At 34.3% G+C, this 22,541-nt stretch overlaps 1 protein-coding gene across 1 annotated transcript in view; it reads right to left on the bottom strand.

The window, feature by feature from the left end:
• Positions 1-1,106: 1,106 nt before the first annotated feature.
• LOC120347118 (WD repeat and FYVE domain-containing protein 3-like) overlaps positions 1,107-22,541 on the bottom strand; it is an 86,470-nt gene continuing 65,035 nt past the window's right edge. The window contains exons 46-68 of the mRNA XM_039416966.2: positions 17,490-17,567; positions 16,626-16,847; positions 15,541-15,972; positions 14,950-15,155; positions 13,872-14,015; positions 13,275-13,443; positions 12,869-12,954; positions 11,960-12,101; positions 11,356-11,475; positions 10,504-10,621; positions 9,813-9,919; positions 9,254-9,407; positions 9,023-9,173; positions 8,307-8,448; positions 7,684-7,870; positions 6,915-7,078; positions 6,565-6,711; positions 5,862-6,041; positions 5,532-5,720; positions 4,840-5,238; positions 3,924-4,224; positions 3,552-3,663; positions 1,107-3,044 (exon numbers count right to left, since the gene is read on the bottom strand). Coding sequence (XP_039272900.2) covers positions 2,978-3,044; positions 3,552-3,663; positions 3,924-4,224; positions 4,840-5,238; positions 5,532-5,720; positions 5,862-6,041; positions 6,565-6,711; positions 6,915-7,078; positions 7,684-7,870; positions 8,307-8,448; positions 9,023-9,173; positions 9,254-9,407; positions 9,813-9,919; positions 10,504-10,621; positions 11,356-11,475; positions 11,960-12,101; positions 12,869-12,954; positions 13,275-13,443; positions 13,872-14,015; positions 14,950-15,155; positions 15,541-15,972; positions 16,626-16,847; positions 17,490-17,567 — 4,017 coding nt within the window. The 3' untranslated portion in view covers positions 1,107-2,977. The remainder of the gene's footprint in view (positions 3,045-3,551; positions 3,664-3,923; positions 4,225-4,839; positions 5,239-5,531; positions 5,721-5,861; positions 6,042-6,564; positions 6,712-6,914; positions 7,079-7,683; positions 7,871-8,306; positions 8,449-9,022; positions 9,174-9,253; positions 9,408-9,812; positions 9,920-10,503; positions 10,622-11,355; positions 11,476-11,959; positions 12,102-12,868; positions 12,955-13,274; positions 13,444-13,871; positions 14,016-14,949; positions 15,156-15,540; positions 15,973-16,625; positions 16,848-17,489; positions 17,568-22,541) is intronic.

The following is a 22,541-nucleotide window of genomic DNA, read 5'->3' as shown; positions in this document are numbered from 1 at the left end:
ACGTCAAACACAGAGCGCGCGAGTCTTTCCAACAGTACTTTGAACTCTGGTACCTTAATAACTCAGCAATGTGACACAGCACGGGGAATTCTTGTCGACAGAAATATGGATTACGTAGGTCACAATTTCTGAATCTGCGATCGGCTGAGTCCTACGAAATATTGAAACGGCGTCTATTGATCCAGTGTATTCACAATACGGTTCTCACCGTGTTATAAAACCCAGCTGAACTGAACATGCAGTAATTTTTACACCTCTGGCTACAGTAGAGTGATCATGTTTGTTGAATACACAATACCCTTGTTAAACGTGATACAACTTTTACAACACGTAAAATTAAGCAAAAATTAGATGCATGGGTTGCGCTTTGGTAGCACTATGTCAATACTGAAGCCGAGGTTTAGTAATGTTCTATGCGCACGCAAAAGTACATGACTTTGACAAGAAACGTCACATCAGAAACAAATATCCAATTAATTCATTGTATCAGTGCTGAAATACAGGGTTCCCGTACATTTGAACCCACGACAATTGCACCTATGGAATTTTTTTTGTTTTGCGGATATTTGAACCCATACTAACCCTAACCCATGGGTTTTAGCATCCGCATATAGATTGAACCCGCGGATATACACATGGATTCAAATGTACGGTCACCAAAGTACAGGCATTACAGCCAGTGGTGGGTTTCACTCACGGAATTTTATGAGATCAGCGAACCGGTTTGCATTACTGGTTACTCTCAATGATTTTTTGTAACAGAACCGGGTGAAAAACATGACTTTTGTGATGGAACCGGCTGACAAAAATATTGAATCCCACCACTGATTACAGCGTACCTTGAGTCATGGCCTTTAATTTATTTCTGACATATTATCTATCATTTCCCATACACATAACAATAATGGTAGGCAGATGATGAATAAATGGATCGGCTGAGAACAGGATTTCAACATTCCCCTACCTTACACAGTATCAGTTCGCGAACTCTGAGCGACGCGACCTCAAAACCGGGAAAGCTAAACCAAATCTTCCTAGACTCACGATTTACAATGGAAAGCTCACTGCTCTTAAATTTCTTATGCTATCATGTAACCTCCAAAACATACTCATCATTTTAATTATATTATTTACGTGACACAGGGATATAATAATAACAGTAATAATAGAAGATAGTCGAAAAGAAAAAGCACAAAGAGCGGAAATAATAATTATGTAGTTAAAATAACACTGGGGTCGAAATGGATGCAAAATGCATAAGTCTAATCAAGCTTGCGCCGAACATTAAACGCGGAAACGGTGCTCCAATCACATGTTTAACTACCGAACGCGAATTTAAAAAATATGGCGAATAAATGTGATATCAATACTTTTTCAGTGTTAACCTAAAGTTGTGAGTTGGCAGGTGAATATTTTTTACATAAATCGGTATATCGGTATAAAAAAATTTCTATCCGAATTTTAATATTGCGAATAGTCTTTTTGATAACATTTTTCAGCGCTAAAATAGACAAATTTATTGCGGATAGCAGCGTGGTTGAAAGTGCTAAAACAAGCGAGCAATACATTAGAAAGGATTTATACTACGAATAAAGCGTTATTAAATTAATAGCAAAAGATTCGTTAGAATAAAAAAAAAAAACGGTTGCTACATAGAAAATGAGTAATAATGAACTTTTAATTTTGGATCTACTGACAAAATTATTCATATGATATGACCACGAATAAAAAGGAATGGAAATCGTGGTAGGTTAGGTTATGAACGAGTTTTGTGTGCCCGAAATATTTTCTGAAATTTGTTAATAGATATAAAACATACTTTGCGCCACAGAACTCAGCAGCTCAGGAGTTTGAGAGTTCAAACTGGAGTTGTCTATTCAGATCTCGGCAGTTCAAGAGCCAAAGTCAAAATTTTGAATTCCCGAGTATTGGTATTAGAAACAATGTTCGGACGGTCAAGTCATTCAAATGGAACAGTTCGGACTGGTAATCAATCAACTGCCGGAGAAATTCAACTATGTGATCAACTCGAAACCGATACACGGATTGTGACTCGACTTGATTCACAACTCACGATTTAGGAACTCAGAACACATCGAATAGAAGTCGAATTTTCAGCTAAGTCAGAATCATTAAAATGCCCAAACCTAAATTTTTCTATCTGGAGTTCAAATTTAAAGCAATTTCAAGTAAGGTTTTGAACAAAATTTAGTGTTCGGAACCACTTTCTAGTTTCGAGATCTACTTCGGAGGCTCAAAATAATCAAATGTGGCCAAAGAATTTCTTGAGACAAAACTGTTACTAACAACCCTCATTATAATGAATATTAATAAAAATCGGCGACAGGAAAAAAAAGAATCAAAAGTTCGATAATGGCAAAGAGGACAACAAGAAATATGATTTACAAGCAGGCAATCAACATTTTAAACAAAATTTATTTGTTAAAACCACCCAGCCATCGGCACTAGTTAACAATATTATATTATTGCACATACATATACTAACAAAGAAAGCCTACATAAAAAAAGCAATGTCGAATGGTTAATAAGCGGAAAGTGCAATTTTTCATACAGATTATATCCATGAAATTGCCTTGTATGTGATATGACAGTATTATAATGGTAGATTTTCAGATTGAAATGGTGTGATATAGGTAATTATGGTGAATTGCTAATTAATGACATTTTGATACCGAATTAGACTGAAAAGACAATATGAAAAAATGATGATGTCGATTCCCAGCCCACGTCTTCATTAAAATGATTAAAAAGAAGAAAATAGGTTTAAAAATACGTTTTTGACACAAAAATGATGAAATTCAACGAGTAGCGAACATTTGTGACTCAGATAGAACCCCCAATGCTGATTGTGTTTCGAACGTTATGCTTCATTGTATTACGTTGTCTACTGCATTATGAAGATGATAAACAGTGATTCGTTTGTGATGTCATAATATACAATATAGGTAAGTCATCATCAATCTGCAGACATCCATGAATAAATACGACCCATTTTATCTCCAACATATATTTTATGGTGATCTCTGAAATAGAAAAGGTAAAATTAGTTCATACCAAAAAAGTATAAGAAAATAATGAATGAAACGGTAGAAGATTTCCAAACATACTAAATCAAAATTTTTGGTATTTGTGTATGTATTGAAATTTAGGGTAATCTTGCTATATAGCAATATAAATTAAGGGTACCACTTGGTATCCGGTTGTGCGAGTATAATCCTAACTAGTGGTTTTTGATGGTGTTTCACTGTTTTTGCGCGTCTGCGCATACCAAGATGACACCATATTAACTATACATGTTTCATGTACAAAAATGCCTTAATGTCGCAATTCTTCAACGAGGAGGAGTTTCTACCCAGGAAGTAACTCTTGGTTGCGGTTACAAAATACACTACAAATATTTATCGACATATTATGAACTAATCCAACTGTGTGTTGCATAATGCATCATGGAAGTAGTAGCTAAATTGCTAGGCATGTTATATGAAGATATGAAGAAACAGTAAAACTGATGGAAAATATCAAATACTTACTTTGACATTGCAATTGCTGTGATGTCAGGAACGACTAACCTTCCTGTTTTATCAATTGCTTGATCGACTTGAATTTTTCCTTTCAATATCAATTGCTGCTGCCATACAAAACCTGAAACAAAGATGGTTGATAAGTTACTATGAAATGTTTCACACAAGAAGCAAAACGTGTGGCAAGAGGGTAGAAGTTTATAATGCCAATGCTGGATTGCTGACAGAAAGCATGTTTGCGGATTAGTCTATGCCAGTTCATGCTTACCGGACGTCCCTGTTTCAACTTTGAGCTAACTTTCTGTAAGATTGCTTTTTCAATCATTTGCCAGAGTATTTTTTTGCATGCGGAAAAGTTGTATAAAAAAAAAATATACATACCTGGAAGCAATAATCTTGCATCTTTAGCTTGTTGCGTTTCAACATGTTTCTTATCGACCATAACAAAACTTTCATCTGTGCTTGAAGTTGGCGAACCTCTGTTTGTAGTTTTTTCTGCTTGTTTGGCTGAATGTGATGGCGAACCCGATTGTTCATTATCAGTTCTTGTGGATTCAACTCTAACATATCCGGCTTCCATGTTATCTGTGTCCTTCTTTTTGTTGTTTTTGGCCGATAGATTTTCCGTAGATGAGGTCAAAGATATTCTGGAATTTCCGGCTACGTTTTTAACCTCAGGGAACTAAATGAAATATTTTAAACTATGTTAATGCACAAGGATTCAATTTTCCTACAAATCAACAGTGTTGGGTAAAAGTCCCCTAACACCGAGGGATGAGTCAAGTCAAGCCACTGGTCAACTGAGTCTCGAGTAAGTACAGGCAAATTTTAATATTTGAGTCGTGTGTGTTTCTGCACTTCCGGGTCACAATGATGAACCACTCAGATTCTAGTTATTAGGCCTACTCTTCTCAAAAATCTGAGTAGCTCAATACGAACAAGTTGATGCTTTTGCAAAGGCTGGTCAGAGGGAGATAGAGAACAGGGTAAGATGAGATACATACTATTATTTCAGAATTGATATAGCAATGATATTAACGCCAATGACAACCTAGATCAGAGTTTTTCAATCGAGATCCTCAGCCCTTAAATGGCTGGGGATTTGTTTATTATTCAAAGGCACGGAGTTCTTTTTTTCCTTTTTTTTTTCTCGACTCCTTATCATTAAACATGGCGTTTTTTTTCTATATGAAAACAGGTCACAAGTGTCAAGTATTGTGTGTATTGTTTTGTTATACAGCTTATGCAAAGTGTTTTTTGACAAAACAAAGTAGAAAAATAAATAGAAAAAACATACCATTTGCTCTGCTGCCAAAGTGAAGTCATCTTTTGCTTTCGAATTTGCTAGTTCGAGAGCCGGAACATCATTCCATGGTAAAACAGCCAGTTCTCCCATTGATAAAACAGATATAGTGTCAGGTGCGGAAGCTTTCGTTAAAATTTTATCTTTCAATTTAAAAGTTGGAACTTGACTGAGACTGTCAACAGATTGTGCTTTTTCGGCAATGGCGAAATCTGACCCGACATTTCCACTTGCAATAGAAAGACTGTCAAGGCTTTTAACATCGTGTGCAAGAGTCAATGGTTTTGTTCGATTCACAATATCGTACTGTCCCATTGATTTTATACTTTGTTGGTCATCGTGTTCACCAGATTTTGATTGCTCCGGAACTTGTACGTATTCCAATCTCCAAAACTACAAAATATGGAAAGTTTTAAATAATGACTTGCAACATGCTAATTGAATTAAAAATGTATATTAATTTGGATTTTATGGTTTCTTTGGACAACAATATTTATAACAATACTTTTGTACTAAGTATTCCTATATAAATTTTAATAGTAACAATAGTATCAAGTCTGCAGGCTCTGCTGTGGATAAACAAAAAAAGATCGTTTCGATAAGAAACTAAACACAAGCCGAACTGCTCCTATTTTTAATTCCTTCAAAATCTTTTATAGTTTTTCCATTATAGTTATTAAACGTACACGAACATATCCGTCGCTGTGTCCAGTCGCAATAACAGAATCATAATCCCATTCATTCAATTTCGAAATTGCGATCGCAGTTATATGTTGTCTCCTTGCATTCATTAATGTTGTATTCACTGAAGCAACATGATCTCCATTGATGGACCATACATGTACATGAGTGTTATCGCTTGTTACAATGTCACCCTGAAATAAAAATTGGAATTTTTGAAAACAGCATTTATTTACCCCTTTCGTTCTGAACAATTTCATTCCAAAATATCTAAATACTCATTTCTTAGTATATCATTCATTCTTTCAATGCTGCAACTTACAAATAATTCTTACCGTTAGTTCATTTATACTTGTGTGAGCGACTCCGCTTTTATGTCCCCGCAATTGTCGGACAAACGATAATCGATTCAAATTCCATACAATGCAAGTGCAATCTTGTGATCCACTGACCAATATACCATATGCGGAACAGGATGCGAGACATGTAACTGTGTCGGTATGAGCATACAGTGACTGCAATAAGTAAGAGTGAACTTAAAAATATTTTTTTTATGAAGTATGCCATAATAAAAATATTGATCTACTTATCAATATACCATACAGATAACAGGATGCGAGACATATTACTGGGTCGGTATGAGTATGCAGTGACTGCAAAAAGTAAAAGTGAACTTAAAAATGTTGTTTTTATGAAGTATGCCATAATAAAAAAAATTGATCCACTGATCAATATACCATACACAGGAGAGGATGTGAGACATGTAACTGTGTCCGTATGAGCACACAGTGACTGCGAAAAGTAAACTTAGAAATGTTGTTTTTATGAGGTAATTCGCAATAAAAAAATGAAGCTCCTCACATACGGCTAGATAGTAGTAGCAGCTTGCACAAGGCCTTGTTTGGAGAGAAAGACGTGAATACGCATCACATAAAAAAATGGAAGACACACTGTCAAAATGGGAGCCGAATGACAATGCCCACTTACAGACGATTATGGCCATACTCAATACCTATTTGTAACTCAATATATACATACCTGCTTTAATTGAAGATTTTTGATTTTGTCCTTGGGACTAGGTAGTTTCCATACATATACCACTGTACTTGTACCACCAGTGACTAGTGTTGTTTCATTTGGCATTGTTACACATTTAATTTCCCCACAATCAAGGTTTTCAAATATCTGAAATAGAATTTGGTTTATTATTAAAAATAAATTCTAAAAGAGTATTTTTTATTTTGGAATATTGATATTTAAAATCAAGAATTTCAAATATTACATATTAAATTAAATTAAAATTAGTTGAAATATCCGATTCAATCTGGATGTACCTGTATAACACCAACACATATGGTTAGATCATCAGTTTGCGTATCTATCATTACCTGCATTGCTCTCTCACTTTCATAATATCCAATCCTTATACTGAGATCGCCACTACCCCAACTAAGATATCTTGAATACTGTGATGGTATTAAGATTTTAGATTCTTCTGTTGCTAACGCACCACGATCAGTGATGACAATTTCTCCAACCGGCCCTTTGAGTTCTGAAATAGAATTTTATGACGCAGTGGAAAAGGAGCTCAATTTAACAGGGTTTTCTCTAAACTGGACCCCCAGTCCCCCACGGAACGACTCTCTGGGTGTTATAAAAAATGCCTTCATTAGATAGTACCATTTGCGATGAGTACGTTAATTTACAGTAGATCGACTGTGCTTGCTTAGTTTATGGATCGTAATGTATTTAATCTTTTGCTTTCGAATGTTGGTTTTCTACTATTAAATGGGCGGTCCAGAAGTATGTGTACCAATAGGAAGGTAACTAATTTTGCTCGCCTGTTTTACATAAGTCGTGTAAAGGGACTGATTACTATGGTCAGGGGGGATATTCACTTGGTACAACACATACAGCCCCCAAACTCGTAAACCTAAAACTAAAATAGGGAAAATCGGAATAAAATTATGGCCCAACCCTACACAATACGGGAGTACCTCTAAATGTGCACTGATTGAAACCTTCTAAAAGTATATTCATGGAAGACCAGGGGACCACAAATTCAGAGTGTCTTTGAAAGAGAGAGGGCCGGGGGGGAAGGGTCATTTTGAATCTTACCGGTTCAGCAAAACTAACAAAAAAACAGTTGGATCTAACCTTTCACTGGTCCACTCGAACACTTTAAATTATCCAGATGTCTGTAAAATACTTTATCAAGAGGAGGTCCAGCTCCAAATGCTGATGGTGACAATGATAATGCAACACTTATTTCTTGCTCTTGTGTGGGAGGTTTTAAAGAAATTCTTTTTTGCATGTGTGGTTTTTTGAAGAGTTGTTTAGGAATCTGAAAATTATTTTGGTAAAAAAATAGTGTCAAAAACAGACACGGCATGACTACATCCCAAATTTGGTCTCAAGTGATTCGGACAAAGGCATTTCCAGGAAAAATTGTTTTTTTCTTTTCGAAGAAATACAGAAATAATACTTTGTTTCTGTATAGTTTTACGAATACAGTTTAGTTATTTATTCACACAATATAAATTATTTGAACTGTATGAAAGTCGGAATGCGAGTTTTGTACACAACTAGCTTGTGACCTGCTGAAGATTAAAAACAGACAGGAATGTCGGAAAAAAAGCTTCGGAATCGCTCCTTTAATGGTATCTTGCACCTCATTCCGCAAATTTTTTTTTTTACATTAGGTCCCTTATAAAAACAAGAGAAAAAATACATTACTTTCTAGAATATAACATGATAAAAAAGATTTTGTTCCTGCTCACCTGTCCAAAATTATTAATAAAACCGATTGTTGCACTTCTTCTTAATGGATCTTCAATGGTATAAATATCAACTTCTCCTTCATAAAACAAATGATGGAAAACATTGTGCGATTCTAATGCTGGTTCACCTTTTTGCTTGAACCTACATAAAATAAAATTGATATATTTACACATTTGGTGGCATTGATGTTGTCAAACATGGTCCAAACTGATAGAGGAGATAGCGATCAGAGACCGCCGATTTATCGATCTAGCGGCGTGTATCTTGCGCTTTTACTCTATAGCGGCACCGCGTGTCCCATCACTGATTAATTAATAACTCGCTAATTATGTGACATAATTCATCCAAAATCAATAGGCTAATGTACGCTTTGCTATATTTTACTCCATCAAAGTCAAAGAAATAGTATGCCACTGACCACTGTGACTATGACATATTATACAAAAAACGTTAATTTGATAAAAAATTCCCTTTTCAAACATCAGTATTTCAAATTTAAATATTCGACATCCATATGCATATATGAGTTACACCTCAAAGTTACAAACCCAATATAAGATTGATTCATATAGAGTTTTCCTGCAATACCAATTACAGACAAAATAAGCATGAATTTTATAATAAGCAAAATTTTATGATTTTTAGAATATGGTCAAACAACCGATAAGATTCCGATCCTTAAATTTGCCAGTATCTAAATAGAAATCTAGCTTACCCAAAGACTAGATCAATCCATTCATGCAAATGCGCTGAAACATAGTCACATTCCAATGCTTCTCTGTGGACCCGGATGAACTCTCTGGTGCTACCTTTGGCCCATGTGGGAAGAATAATGTCATCAAGTCTAATTCCATTCTGCTTTTGACCTGTGAAATGGTTATTGTTATGTGTGTGACGGAATAAAAGCTTTTTGCGAAAAACAAAAATTCAAAGAAACGTCTCATACCTAGATCAAAGTTATTTGAGTTGAGTAGAAACTCAGGAAGATAGAAAAATTCTGGGATTAATTCCTTGACGTCGGCCATGTTTTTTTCACTTGCTGAATGCCAGGCATCTCCAATGCTGTGAAACATGCGATCAGCCAGATCAAAGTGACCTCCCTGAAAGTAGTAAAAAATTTAGATTTTATATATTATTGTCTCAAATTTGTATAGAAAGTGCTTCAACGGCAACCTAAACATTCTTAATCTGCCAGCATTTTGATTTCTGATCGCATTTTTGATTTTAAATTTATTTTGAATGTATTTTAAACTGGGACATATTTTTAAGAAAATTTTTTTGAATGTATATTTAAAAAAAAGTTTGAAGAATGGAAATTTGATATGTCTTCTTCTTTTTTACAGTTATCAAAATTTACGTGATTTTACATAATGTAACTTATTTTGAATGTATCTGGTTATTTGTCATTCTACATAAAAACTATTTCCCAGTAATATCAAATACCTTCGCTAAAATGCTTTCTGATACACAGTTTATGGTTTTAGAACACAAAATGCAAAACCTACCTGTAATCGAAGAAAATGTTGAGTGAATGGTTCCATTCTTACAAGATAAGAAGCAACAATCATTGCTGAAGAATAATGTGTTCCATAATGATAAGGTGGGGTATCTCCTGCAAAAAAATAACATTTTATGAGTATTAAAACATAAGATAAAAGAGCCCAATGACTAACAAATAATAAACAATAGAAGCATATTGTGATACAAGTTAAGTTACTTTGTCTGAATGGTTTATGCCGCGGGTCGGCAACTTTTAGCATTGAAAGAGCCATTTGGCATTCCTCCATCAACCTCAGAGCCACCACATATACTCTAATGTCGGTGACTATTAAAATTCTCGGAAAATAACCTATGATGCAATAAGTTTGTACTAAGAAAAATCCAAATAGAGGACCAATGATGCAATAATTCAGTCTATGACGAAATTAAGAGAAAAAGTCTGTTTTGCAGACTGGAATCACGTAACTGGGACCATTTTCACGAATTATACTTAGAGAGTATTTGGTTTTAAGCCTCTGCTTTTCATTGAATCCTCACTGCTTCTAAAAAAAAACTGCGACGACCATGTTATTCAAAGGAGCCAGATCTCCGAGAACGGTGTGCAGCAGGTTACAGATTGTTGGTTTATGCTGCTCAGGCCACAAATAGCCCTGTTGAGAAGCTTAAAATTTAAACTGATGTTTAAAAAGTCCATACCTCCAAGATCTTCCCATTCTCTGTATCTTTTCTTAAATTGCTGTAGCCTGTCTGAAGTTTGAGCACCCATTGGTTTTGAAAAATCACGGAATGTCTTTGGATTTGTGAGATCTAGAACCTGTGGGGAAATAATGAAAGCAGTTATCTTGCTGACAAAATCCGGTGCTCCCGAAGTATGCGCACCAAAATGTCGCATAACCTGAACCCTAACCTGGTACACAACTTGAGTTCAGGTTGTGCACCATCTTGGTGCGCATACTTCAGGAGGTCCCAAAATTCAGTTTGTTCCATACTATAAATAACAAAAGAGCTATGCTCAAATATATGGACATGAAAGTGAAACAAAGTCTTATGTATGGATATGCAATTTTTCACAGTTGAGTATACTGCTGGTACCTGGATCACCAGATAACAATGAATGCGGACCTGCCAATTTTTAAATTTGATTACATCATGGCACACAAGAATATAATAATCCCATAAAGCACAGAAATTTTAGAAATAAATTAGAGATAGCCTTCTAGCAACAACAACAATCTTTAACCACTGAAAATTTCAAAGCAAGGTCAAGTACTTAAAGAGAAAAGCGATTTTTTTCAGTTACTGATAACACCCCCATATTAAATATTTAATAAGCCCTCTACAACTGTTTATTACAAGAAAAAACTATAGGTTGGTGATGAACCAACAGAAATACTTGAGAATCTGCTGTTATTTTCCAAATCCTGGGATCACAATAACTAGTTTATTGTAAAAGAAAAAAATGTATGACTGACTGAAATGCTATTATTAGTGCATTCATGAGACTATATGTCAAAATTAAAACATAAATTGATATCTATGACAATGTACCTCAGAAGTATAGTCAGCTAGCACCCAAGGAAATACAGGATATTGCATCAAGTCATTATATGATCTACCAGCCAATGTGTTGATGTACATCAGATATTGAAAGTTGCTGATTTCTCCTCTCTGAACAAATTGAAAGCATTGTTAAGTATTATACATACTATCTCAGTTTAAGAAACCAAATCTAGGAGTTTTGCAATGGTGTGCGAGGCCAGTGGTTACCAACTTAATTTCAAGCAACCCAAATTTTCCAAAAAAATGTATGAGTATGCAATCTGTAACAGTGGACTACTGGTACCGCAGTCTTCAAGACATTGCCTGAACACTAACGCAAACGCAGAACCGCCACAAGGTGTGCAATTTTCAATTTGGAAGACTTCATCACATACAATTTACAATACAAAATTTTTGAAATAAATAAAGGTGATAAAATCAAAAAAAAAAAAAAAAATCTTTAACCACTGAAAATTTCAAAGCAATTGGTCATGCAGTTAAAGAGAAAAGCGATCACCACAACAATAACAACAGCAGCATAATACCAAAATGATTCGCATGTTTACTTTGTGTCCAAACCAAAACAGCAGAAAAAACAACAAACATAACTTACTTCCCATCTTTGTGTCACAGTTTTTTCTCCCATAATATTAGTGAGTAGTGCTGGTCCTTGTTGCTCAATATTGACGTTACTTTTTTGTCCGATTACGAGATCTTTAGAATTATCAGCAAGCGTAGTTGCAAATGACACAAACCTATAACAAATTAAAACAATATTGTTATACATTTTTTATGCATTTTGCTCACAACAAGGCCCTGTGCAAGCAGCCACTGATATCTGAGGATATGTTAGAAGCTATAATTTTTTGAAGGACCAGATTCTTCCGATTCAGCACATTTACCCAATTTATTCCATGGGTTTTAACCAGAGATGTGTGACTTTCAATGCCAACACCATTTCTCACATCCATAAATTATAAAAAAGTATAAAATTATGTAAAAAATATCTTTTTATTATAAACCAAGTAGAATTAAATATGGATTCACTAATAAAAAAGCAATATTACATTCTGAATTATCCTACACGACATTCGCTTTGAATTAAATTATTGTTTCTTCAAACTCTTTTCATCACGGGATAAATATTTGGCAACTTTGGAAACTCTCAGAAACTTTAATGAGAGCAATGTGCTTGCATATTCTCACACAAAAGATCTAATCTCAGTCCTATTTTGGCGATGGTGGGTCTCAGTACTAGTTACAAATCTTTCACCGTTGAAAAAGATTTCTCACACTGATACGTGGAGGAAAAAGGTAGAAGCGTAAGTATGGCTAGTTCTGACAATAATGAGTACAGCAACCCCCATTGAGCACTTTCGCAACCCAGCCAAGAGTTGGGACCACTTATACCATACCAAGTTATTTCATCTCTGAGTAAGGCATAATGTCAAAAATTGAATTAACAATATGACAAGTATTATAAACACTGGACCTAGAGTAAAAAAAAAGGAAATTTTTATACTTCTGATAAACTTTATTTCTTGTTCCTTGTGGAAATACGATAAGATAATTTCTTCCATCACTACTGAACACTTCCAATGCAATATCCTAAATATAATATAAAGCAACCTTATTATTGTTTATATATTATTCATCATTTCGAATTCAGAATATATTTGGCATATTTTATTTTTCAATAGGTTCAAAATTGCTTATTCTGGCGTAAGCAATTTTAAAGTTTAATAACAAATCTGTTTGGCACGATTATTTGATGTCATTTCATCGTTATTTATATATTTTAGGACAATTTGCAGTTACAGTAAAGGAATGTAACAGACCATCGGATCAACATGCACATTTCATTTCTGTTTAACACTAAATGTTTCTAACAAGAGTATATTCAGAAGCATGCATTCATTCCACAATACCTGTAAAAGATATCTCCTCTTGTGTACTTCTCTAATGTGATCATATGAAAATCTACTGCATAAATGTGAGTATGATGCAAGCGAAGGAGGTGCTTCGAATGGTTTGTTTGGATCATCATCAGGATTATGACCTGGTCTTGATTGCTGAGGAATGATTGGTTCGTGATATCTGGAAAAATAGAAATTGTGCAATCACAAAGAATTCATCAAACAAAATTAATATTTCTGGATATCTATTTAAATGCAGAATGAGAAAACAATTCTCTGGTTGGCTAATTGTACTAAGCGTTGTGATTAGCCTCTGATTCTTCCGTGCAAGTTTGGATCTCATGAGAAATAATTATGTGTGATACCGTAGTGTGTGTACCAGGTCAAGCTTAGGCCATATTTTTATTCTGATTTTCCTTTTCTTAGTTCTATTACGAGTTCGGGGACTGTCTGAGTTAGCCAAGTAAATATACCCTGCCCATAGGTTTCAGTCCCTTTAGACAAATTGACGTAAAGTAGGCGAACATAATTAGTTACATAGAATATTGATGGTGAATTTTGCAAGACTTTCACGCTAGTTTGCATAATTCATCATTTGAAATTACTTACGCTGGTGGTAGCGAAACAATTTCTCGAATTTCTTTGCTCTTTAACATTGTGAAACCATCAATGATATAAAAATTATCTTTTCCAAAAAGTAGTAATCCTTCGTAGGTGTCAAGACCTTGTACTCTTGCACAACGGAACATATGTCTGAAAAGTAACAAAATATTGCTGTTAATATAAATGAATAATGCCAAATAAAGAACACAGATAGTCGGAGACAATGGATTCTATCCAACCACAAATTCCAAAATGAGGTTACTTGATAAAAATATGGTTTTGTTGAAACAATGTTCATACCATCATCTTGAATTGCAAAATTCAGTTGAGTGGAGCAATTCAGTCTAAGAGTCATCCAATATTTATTCACAATCAGAACAATAAAGTAGAGAAGCCATGCAAGGTCGCCACTTGGAGAGTAAAAATAAGCAACCACAAAGGGTCTTAATCTTATCATAGGCTCGAATCTTAGTGTGCAGTGCTGGATGAGTCGTTATGACAGAGAGTTTCATGTAACCCCCATCCAAGTAAGACCCCCTTCCAAATTCGAGAATGTAGAATGATTTGCTGGATAGATAAGTACACACCAGACTTAGATTGGTAAATAGATTAGAGACTGTGAATTGTGATCCACTTTATTATGTTTATTATGAACAGTCTCATCTTGCCAGTAAGAAAATCTCATACCACATCCTAAGAAAAAGATTCTGATCTTTCAAAATTTAGTGGCTTTTTATGTATCATAGCTACTATTCGGGATGTCCAAAACGAATCAAATATTTGAATACATTGGAAATTGTTTATATTCGATTTTGTAAATTCTTGATTTTAGGAAGAATTTAGAATATTTTCATTTGAAGATGTCTTTTTAAGCATTTATTATCCTATATTATCTTATGATAGACAAAAAATTATTTAAGTCCTGACAGAATAATATAGAGAATACTAATTAAAACAAAAGATTAATTTCGAATGTATTTGGAATACTGAATTATTCAGTTTTGGTTGGCCATCCTTGACTACTCTTTCGAGCGCTGTTACGGATAAAAAAGTTATAACATATTATACCGATTATACTGCAAACCTTATTTTCTCTCCATCCTCTAGTAGTCTCAAAACAGTCTGATTGTCAGGTTTATTTTCTTGTTCAACCAGGCTTGCTTGAGACTCAGAAGTTGGAAATTCTTTTGTTGAATCTTGATTCGCTTTATCATCTTTGTTTGAATTCTGTCCTACTTCCACCAAATCAGGTAATTCATCAGTTTCAGAAATTCCATCCGATTCAGCGACCTGAAAAATTGACAAGAGTGGCTATGATTTCGGATGTCCGTTCATAGCAAGGGAAATTGGGAATTGTGAAATATTTACACTCAATTCTAAGTCTGGGTTGTCAAAAATTTCATGATGAAATCGAATTTTGATGTGTGCCAGTCTTATTTTATAGACTTTTAGAAAAATTTAGTAAACTTGAAGTTTTGAGTTTTTGGAGAACATTTTGACTTTTTTTTATCATTATTGAACTGTTGCAATTCAGCTTTGACTCCAGAAATTCAGAATGTCAACCCAGGGAGTTTGAAAATACAACTGCGGCTTAGAATCCAATAAAAAAACGCTAAACTCAATTACATAGGCCTGTTAATAAATAATATCTGATATAAAGCCTCATAAACCATACCTCAGTTTTCTTGACATCCTCAGCATTATTTTCCGCGTCTTCTGTGAATGTTGCTTCAGCTTCCGTGTGACTTTCATCTGTACTGCTGGTTGAATCGCTCTCATTATCAAACAGTTTTTTGTCTTGTTTTTCCGTCAGTGTTTCATCAAGAATACTTCCGTTTTCAACAACTGTATCCTGATCTCCGATATCATCCGAATTCGAAACAATCTTCTCGTTGATTTCGCTAGAAATTTCACTCTTGTTGACTTCATTGTCAACTTCGTTTTCCGATAAAGAATCGGTCGAGTCTTGTTTAGGAACAGGTTTTGGAATTCGATTTGAAGCAATTATTGATTCTTCAACATCGTCTTCATATTCTGGTGGAAGACCATGAATGTGCATGTACTGTTTAATACTATCCTTGCTGATCGGCTTTCGATGTTTCATTTTCTGTTGCAAAAATTATTTGTTTAAAAGTCTTCAGTAACATAAATATGCTAAACGTGATTTTCTTATTGTTACATGATGATAACAGCACAACTAAAAGAGAACTCTGAAAAAATTTTGACAATAAAACATTGCTGTATTCAAGTTTCCTTTAATAGACTCTTAAGAATGCTTGGTAAACTAAATACTTATTGAGTGTCTGTGAAAATTATGATTTCTAACTTTCTATTATGACTTTTGAAAGTATGAACTCTGAATCCGAGTATTCAAAATTTTGACTCAAACACTGAAAATATGAATTCAGCTCCCGTGATAACATTACAGATAATCAGATAATTATGAAATACGCTGATGGGGCACAGTTGACAGCTTTTTTTCCACATTTCAATCATGACATAACGAACTTGAAAGTCCATGTATCTGGAAGAGATAATTGGCTAACTAACCTTATACCCGACATGAACTAGTAACCGGACAAGAGGCCGTGGTTCGCTATATGATTAAGCTGCATTATCGTCCTCACTCTCCCCCGGGTTGAATATGTGAATTCTGTAAAGATTAGCTATTACCGGGATTTACAGAATCCGCCTAACACAGTACTCATCCCATCCGTACAGACATTTAGAAAACATATTCGAAGCCAAAGAAAATCATACCAATAAAACGATTTCTTCTTTCGTCCGATGAGGATAGTGTTCATAAAAATTATCGTTTCTTGTCATCTTTTTTCTCATGCGACACGGGCCTTCCGTAGAGTCTAACATCCATTTATGAAGAGAAGTTGGTTTCTCTGGCCCCCATACTCCCCTTTCTCGAACTAATTCTTTTTCAATTTCGGTCCATTCTTCATCAGCATATCTTACCAAGTGATCTTGATCCTAAAAGTAAGTACAGTAATATAGTTAAGATATTGTTTACAAAGAAATGTCATAAATAGAATATTGAATTTTATTAGTAGATCTAATTATCTGGAGTTAATGATTTTTCTCAGAGCATTGGACTTCCTTGACAATAATAAATAAAATTTTAGTGGCCACACAGACACTTATTTCACAAAAACAGATTTGCAAGCATGGTTATTAACATCAGCTCATTTTCGTTTTGTTAGCTTTCTGCCATTTTGATTTTCAAAATTTAGGCATCGGGTATCGACTCGATATTTCTACCAAGGAGTTTAGTTGCTGTAATTAAGAAAGTAGCCTATTAATCCTTACTTACTCGACTGAAATAAGATATCGATACTTTTAAATATGAGGGGGTTTAAATATTTCAAATCGAAAATTTTATGAAACAACTGAAGCAGTCTTTGAGCGCCAGCTCTCGAAAACATTCTCAAAATAAGTAATACAAATTTTGCAATCGTAAAAGTAAAGGAATAATTTTCCTGGAGTCAATAGTGGGTAAAACCCTCATTGAGACTTGAAATTGTTTTATAATAATTAAATAACACCACAATATCTCGGACATCTTTAGTCATAATGATTTATAGGTATATTATTATATCAATCGATGATAGTTACCTGTCTGAAACTATTATGTTGAAAATTCACCAGATCTTGTACCACAGTCATGTGATTCAATGCCCAGACTGTACTGTCCTGTAAAAACAAGAATTGGAATGAAAAATCAAATTAAAATTAAATTTAATAAGGAAAAATTCAACAATACCGAACCATGTGGATATGGATAGATGGGTTAATAATAAACATAGAACATATGCAAGAAAATGCTTGATATCAAGAATTACAATACGAAAAAGTAAAAGTACTTGAACCCAACTGAAATTTATTCTATAATGGGAATAGACTTCATGTAAACTATGAATGGAAAATGTATTTTCTTATAACTGTATTGTCAAGACCTTCTGAGTTGTTAAACATGAATAAACCATAATGACTATCAACCTGTATTCACATAACACTATTCTATAAACAGGTACTCTTAAGCTTCATTATGAATTTAAATCATGATATGGAAATTTTTATGCAGCAAACTGCAATGCAAAGGCGATTACTGCCTGTGTTATGCAAACACATATGACCATTCTTCCTGCATTGTTGTTTTGAGTCATTTCCCAGTTTTTTAATGAGATGATACATGGGGACGATGTAACAGAATGGATTATGGTATGAAAAAAAATAGGTAGATAATATAACATTTTACTGATATAATGTAATTACAATCTGCATATGATACTGATAAAGAGGGTCCCAGTTACTGGTATACATACTTAAATAGTCAAATTATTTTGAATAGCAATCATCATCGTTTTAATATTTAATAATAAACATATTCAAGTAGCACTTGATTCAAATCATAATAAATATGACCAATAATCCTGAGATAAGACCAAATAAGGAATTTGCGGCAACGATGTCGAGACATGAGGACATTAGCGTCCACTTGAGTTATGTGTTCAAATTTAAACTTGAAAAACAACAGCTTTGATTCATTGATTAAAATTTAAGATGCTAAACTTGTTGGCGTGTTACATATACAGCCATGTATGATCAAACTAATATAACTCAAAAAATTGCATATCATCACATAATTTATTGCCTTAGGGTATTATTTTTTAAAGGCTAACAAAAGACTTGCCCAAAAACAAAGCTATATCCAAATTTTGGCTGATTTTGTAAAAAATGGCACATGTTGCTGTGAATTACATCAGGTTACGGTGAAGCTAAACCATAAGCCATACAATGCTGATAACAATCAATTCATGGTGAGAAAACGTATTTATAGTAATACAACAAAGGATTTATGGTTTTTTATGGTTTTTATCTGAAACCGATATCTAATACATTCACAAAGTAAAATAACGCAGACCACAAATTTGGTTAGTACCAGTAATATGATTCCAATAAATTAGAGTCAAAATATTTTTGAAAAAAATTACGGCAAGACTGAGACTGAAATCTTGTTTCAATTAATATTAGTCCAAAACATCTAAATCAGGACTTCCTAGTCGTAGAGAATTTTAATTGTTTAAGGGTAGCCCTTTATCTTTGCGTGTAGTATTACCAATAGTTTTATTTAGTATTATCATAATACATATTCATGTGAATATAAAATATTCAAACTGTTCAACAGCCAGAGTGCGAGTTGCATGTATCCCAGGATAATGATTCTTTAAATATTGACCAACAAACGAAAACACAGTTTATGCATATCAAGGGAAATGGAGAGTTTCAAAATAAGAAAAGGTGGAATGTATTGAAAAAAGTTGATAACCAATGATCTAAGGCAGGGCTCTTCAAATTGGGGGGGGGGGGGGTCCGGATCGTCCGATGGGTTGCGAACAGGCTTAATTGGGGTTGCGGTAAAATATTAACAAGACTAACTTATGATAAAACAAAATATTGATTAGATTCTAAGACCCACCATCACCAATCAATTTTTTGTGTGAGAATATGCAAGCACAACGACATCATTAAAGGTATTGTCATTTTTGTTATATATTTTTTAATATTTTCTTTAATAATAAATTCTGTTTTATTTTTATCTTCAGTTCTAGAGGGCCGCAGAAAATTGGCCATGCCAAGTGGGCCATGATGGAAAAAAATTTGAAGTTGATCTAAAGCCAAATTATCAGCTACTAGTTGAGCTTTCATTGAGTTGAATGCAAAAATCATTTATTCATATACAAACTACCACTCATTACGGGTTACCGCGCTGTAATCCCACCGATAATCCTAAAAAAATCTTTAAATATTGAAACCTTTTCTTTACAGACCTGAAGCATTAAAAACTGATCTTCTGTGTCCAATATATAAACATCTCTTAATCTCAGAGTAGTTTCCAAATCTTTTTTAAAATCTCCAAGAAAATTAACCACAGAGTCCACAGGACTATTTTTCCTACCCAACGCAGGAGATTCCCCTAAATTGGTTGGAGTTGCCGACCTGCGGCGAGTCATCCATCGTAAGGGTGACGGAGTCTTTTGTTGCGGAATCGTAAAAGGTTCGATTGGGCTCGAATTTGCACTCGATGGGGCTGAAGCGCTGAAAATCAGCGGCTTAAATGAAAGTTTGTCGAACATCGCGTCTTTCAGTGATAAATTCCAGTTGACCATTTCAACATATTAGCATTTACCAGTAATACGTTACTCATATATCCACAAGTATTCTTTGTATATAAATCCAAATTTAATATTTTTTCTTTTAGTGCTATTAGCTATAACCATATATTATATATGAATAAAATTGAGCATAACAATAAAGCAATAGTGATTCACTTGATTAGTTCTCCACTAAACAATGGTTCAATACACTTTCACTTTTTGAAAGCAGTTAACAAATTTCTAGTTACAGCACTAGTCATACTTGACCTACAGGCAAGTATAGGCCTATATCATTCAGAAATATGCTAAAGTAATTTTAAGATTACTTGATAATTATACACAATTTTTTTGTTATTCGCATAGTTCATTGTAAATTATATCACTAGTCTTAGGACATTTATATCTAACTTAGTTAATATTTTTAATGATAATCCACATTACCTCTGGATTTTAAAGAATTACTCCAGATTATATTTATGTGCAAAAAAATTGGGAAAAAAAACTTTGATTTTGGCTAAGAAGTCTAACTTGGTTTTCTTGCTGATTTCTAAAACTGAGCTTGTGGAATTTGCAATTTCTACCCAAATAAAATTATTCCAATGAAGTACATTTTGTTATACTTGAAACGTTAAAATGCTCGGCTGGCAGCATTGGCACTCTCTGATTAGAATACATTATTCCTGAGAAACAAATGTATCAAGGTAAACCAAACCCAGTAATTATATAGTGCTGACTACATTCTAACCCTCTTCAGAGCTATTCAACTTCATCTATTGCGCCACAAAAAATGAGGGTTCACCTTTCCATTGAAATCACAATATGATTATTTTTGTTGAAGTACATGACTCATTATAAGTCTATACATAGTGCCTGCTATAAATTATGCTCCAACCGTCGGTAATCTTTTCAAGAACTACTGTACTCTTTCATTAGAGATCTAGTCAATTGTCATCATCAAGGACCGCAAAAGGCGATTTCAAAATTCGACAACCTGACAATCGTCGCCAATAAATACTCCATCAGGTTGAATGAGAAAGCACTCATTTTCGGGTGAATGACGACAAAGAAAAATTTAAAACAAAATCAATAATCGTCGGACTGAGTCAGGTAAAGATAAGAATGAGGTTTCCGGCAACGTCGTTTCATTTCAAAAGTCGCCAACCGCGCAAGGTCTGTGAAATTCACTTGGCGCTGTTTTGAAGTCTTTGTTGAATCGAGATAAATATCACTAACTGCGAGCTTGTCACATTAAACAGATTGTCGCACATCCGTTGTCCATAGCAAGCGATTAAATTCAAATCACAGTCATAATTAAGACAAGGCGATACTTCGTATTGGAAACATATAAACCTATCCTAAAATACAATTTATTTTCGGCAAAATCAGCACTACCTCTGTGCGTGTAAACTATGCTCTACCGAACTCAACACTGTCGGGACGCTAACTTTACCACGGCTATGAAATGCATACATAACAAATTCACGCCGACCTACCGCGACTCAAAGTGCATAACAAATCATAACGCTACATAGCGTCTGTTATTCACGCTACGCGATTTCGTTCAGGTAAACCAAAACCGAACACGTTTGACCTACTTGGTTGGTTTTGAATTTTGAAAGACGCTCTAAATTGCGAAAAAGTGGACTTTGAGCGCTTCTTCTATTTCGAATAATCTTATCTCGCCTAAGTTGACCTAAAGTAACCCGACAAGAAAATGAATGACATCACTGGAAGAAGACGCTTCGTTAAAACTTCGAAGAAGACGTTTTATGTCGTAACTTTTTATCATTTTGCTAACGTTACAACTACGATTTTGGTCAATATGAAACGCACATTATGATCTTCAATTAAAAAGCTTAGCTGAAATGTCTGAAGACACCAGACCCGATTTTATGAAAATGACATTTTGTGGCTTTGGAGAGGCTTTAGTGCTTTCCATTATCATTCAGCTGACTTCAATTGTCGCAACACTACGGAAAACTGCAACCCTGGTCGCCGAAGAGTGGTATTGTATGAAATAACACCCCTAAGTATAGAATTATGGAAATTTGTTTACATTTTTATATCCCTTTTCTGTTCACGTTAAATGTCCATTGTATGCCTTACCCATGACTATCCCACATTACGCCTAACTCATAACTAAAAATAGCGTATGCATCGCTTCGTATATTTCTCCAAACTGATTTTAAAATTAGCACAACCCGTTAGCAACGTGTTTTGGACAGAAACGAGAAACGAAATTAAGCTCAAAATACACTTAGTTCTTCGAGAGCAGGAATTCACAAGAAATGTTGACATATTTCGGCAAATTTTCGCTTTGCGTGATACTATATGCAAATTATCATTATTAAAGGTGCAAACATGAGTTATACATAATCGAGCGTACGTGTCATTGGAACAAGCTTGATCAAAATATAACACGGTTATTGAAAACAATATACAACAAAATAAGACATATGTTAAGAAGCATTAACATGCATAATTGAACACCTTAATCAGATAGGGCGTG

Source organism: Styela clava, chromosome 11 (assembly GCF_964204865.1).
Source record: "Styela clava chromosome 11, kaStyClav1.hap1.2, whole genome shotgun sequence".
In the NCBI taxonomy this organism is placed as follows: domain Eukaryota; kingdom Metazoa; phylum Chordata; class Ascidiacea; order Stolidobranchia; family Styelidae; genus Styela; species Styela clava.
This window is presented reverse-complemented; position numbering and strand designations above follow the sequence as displayed.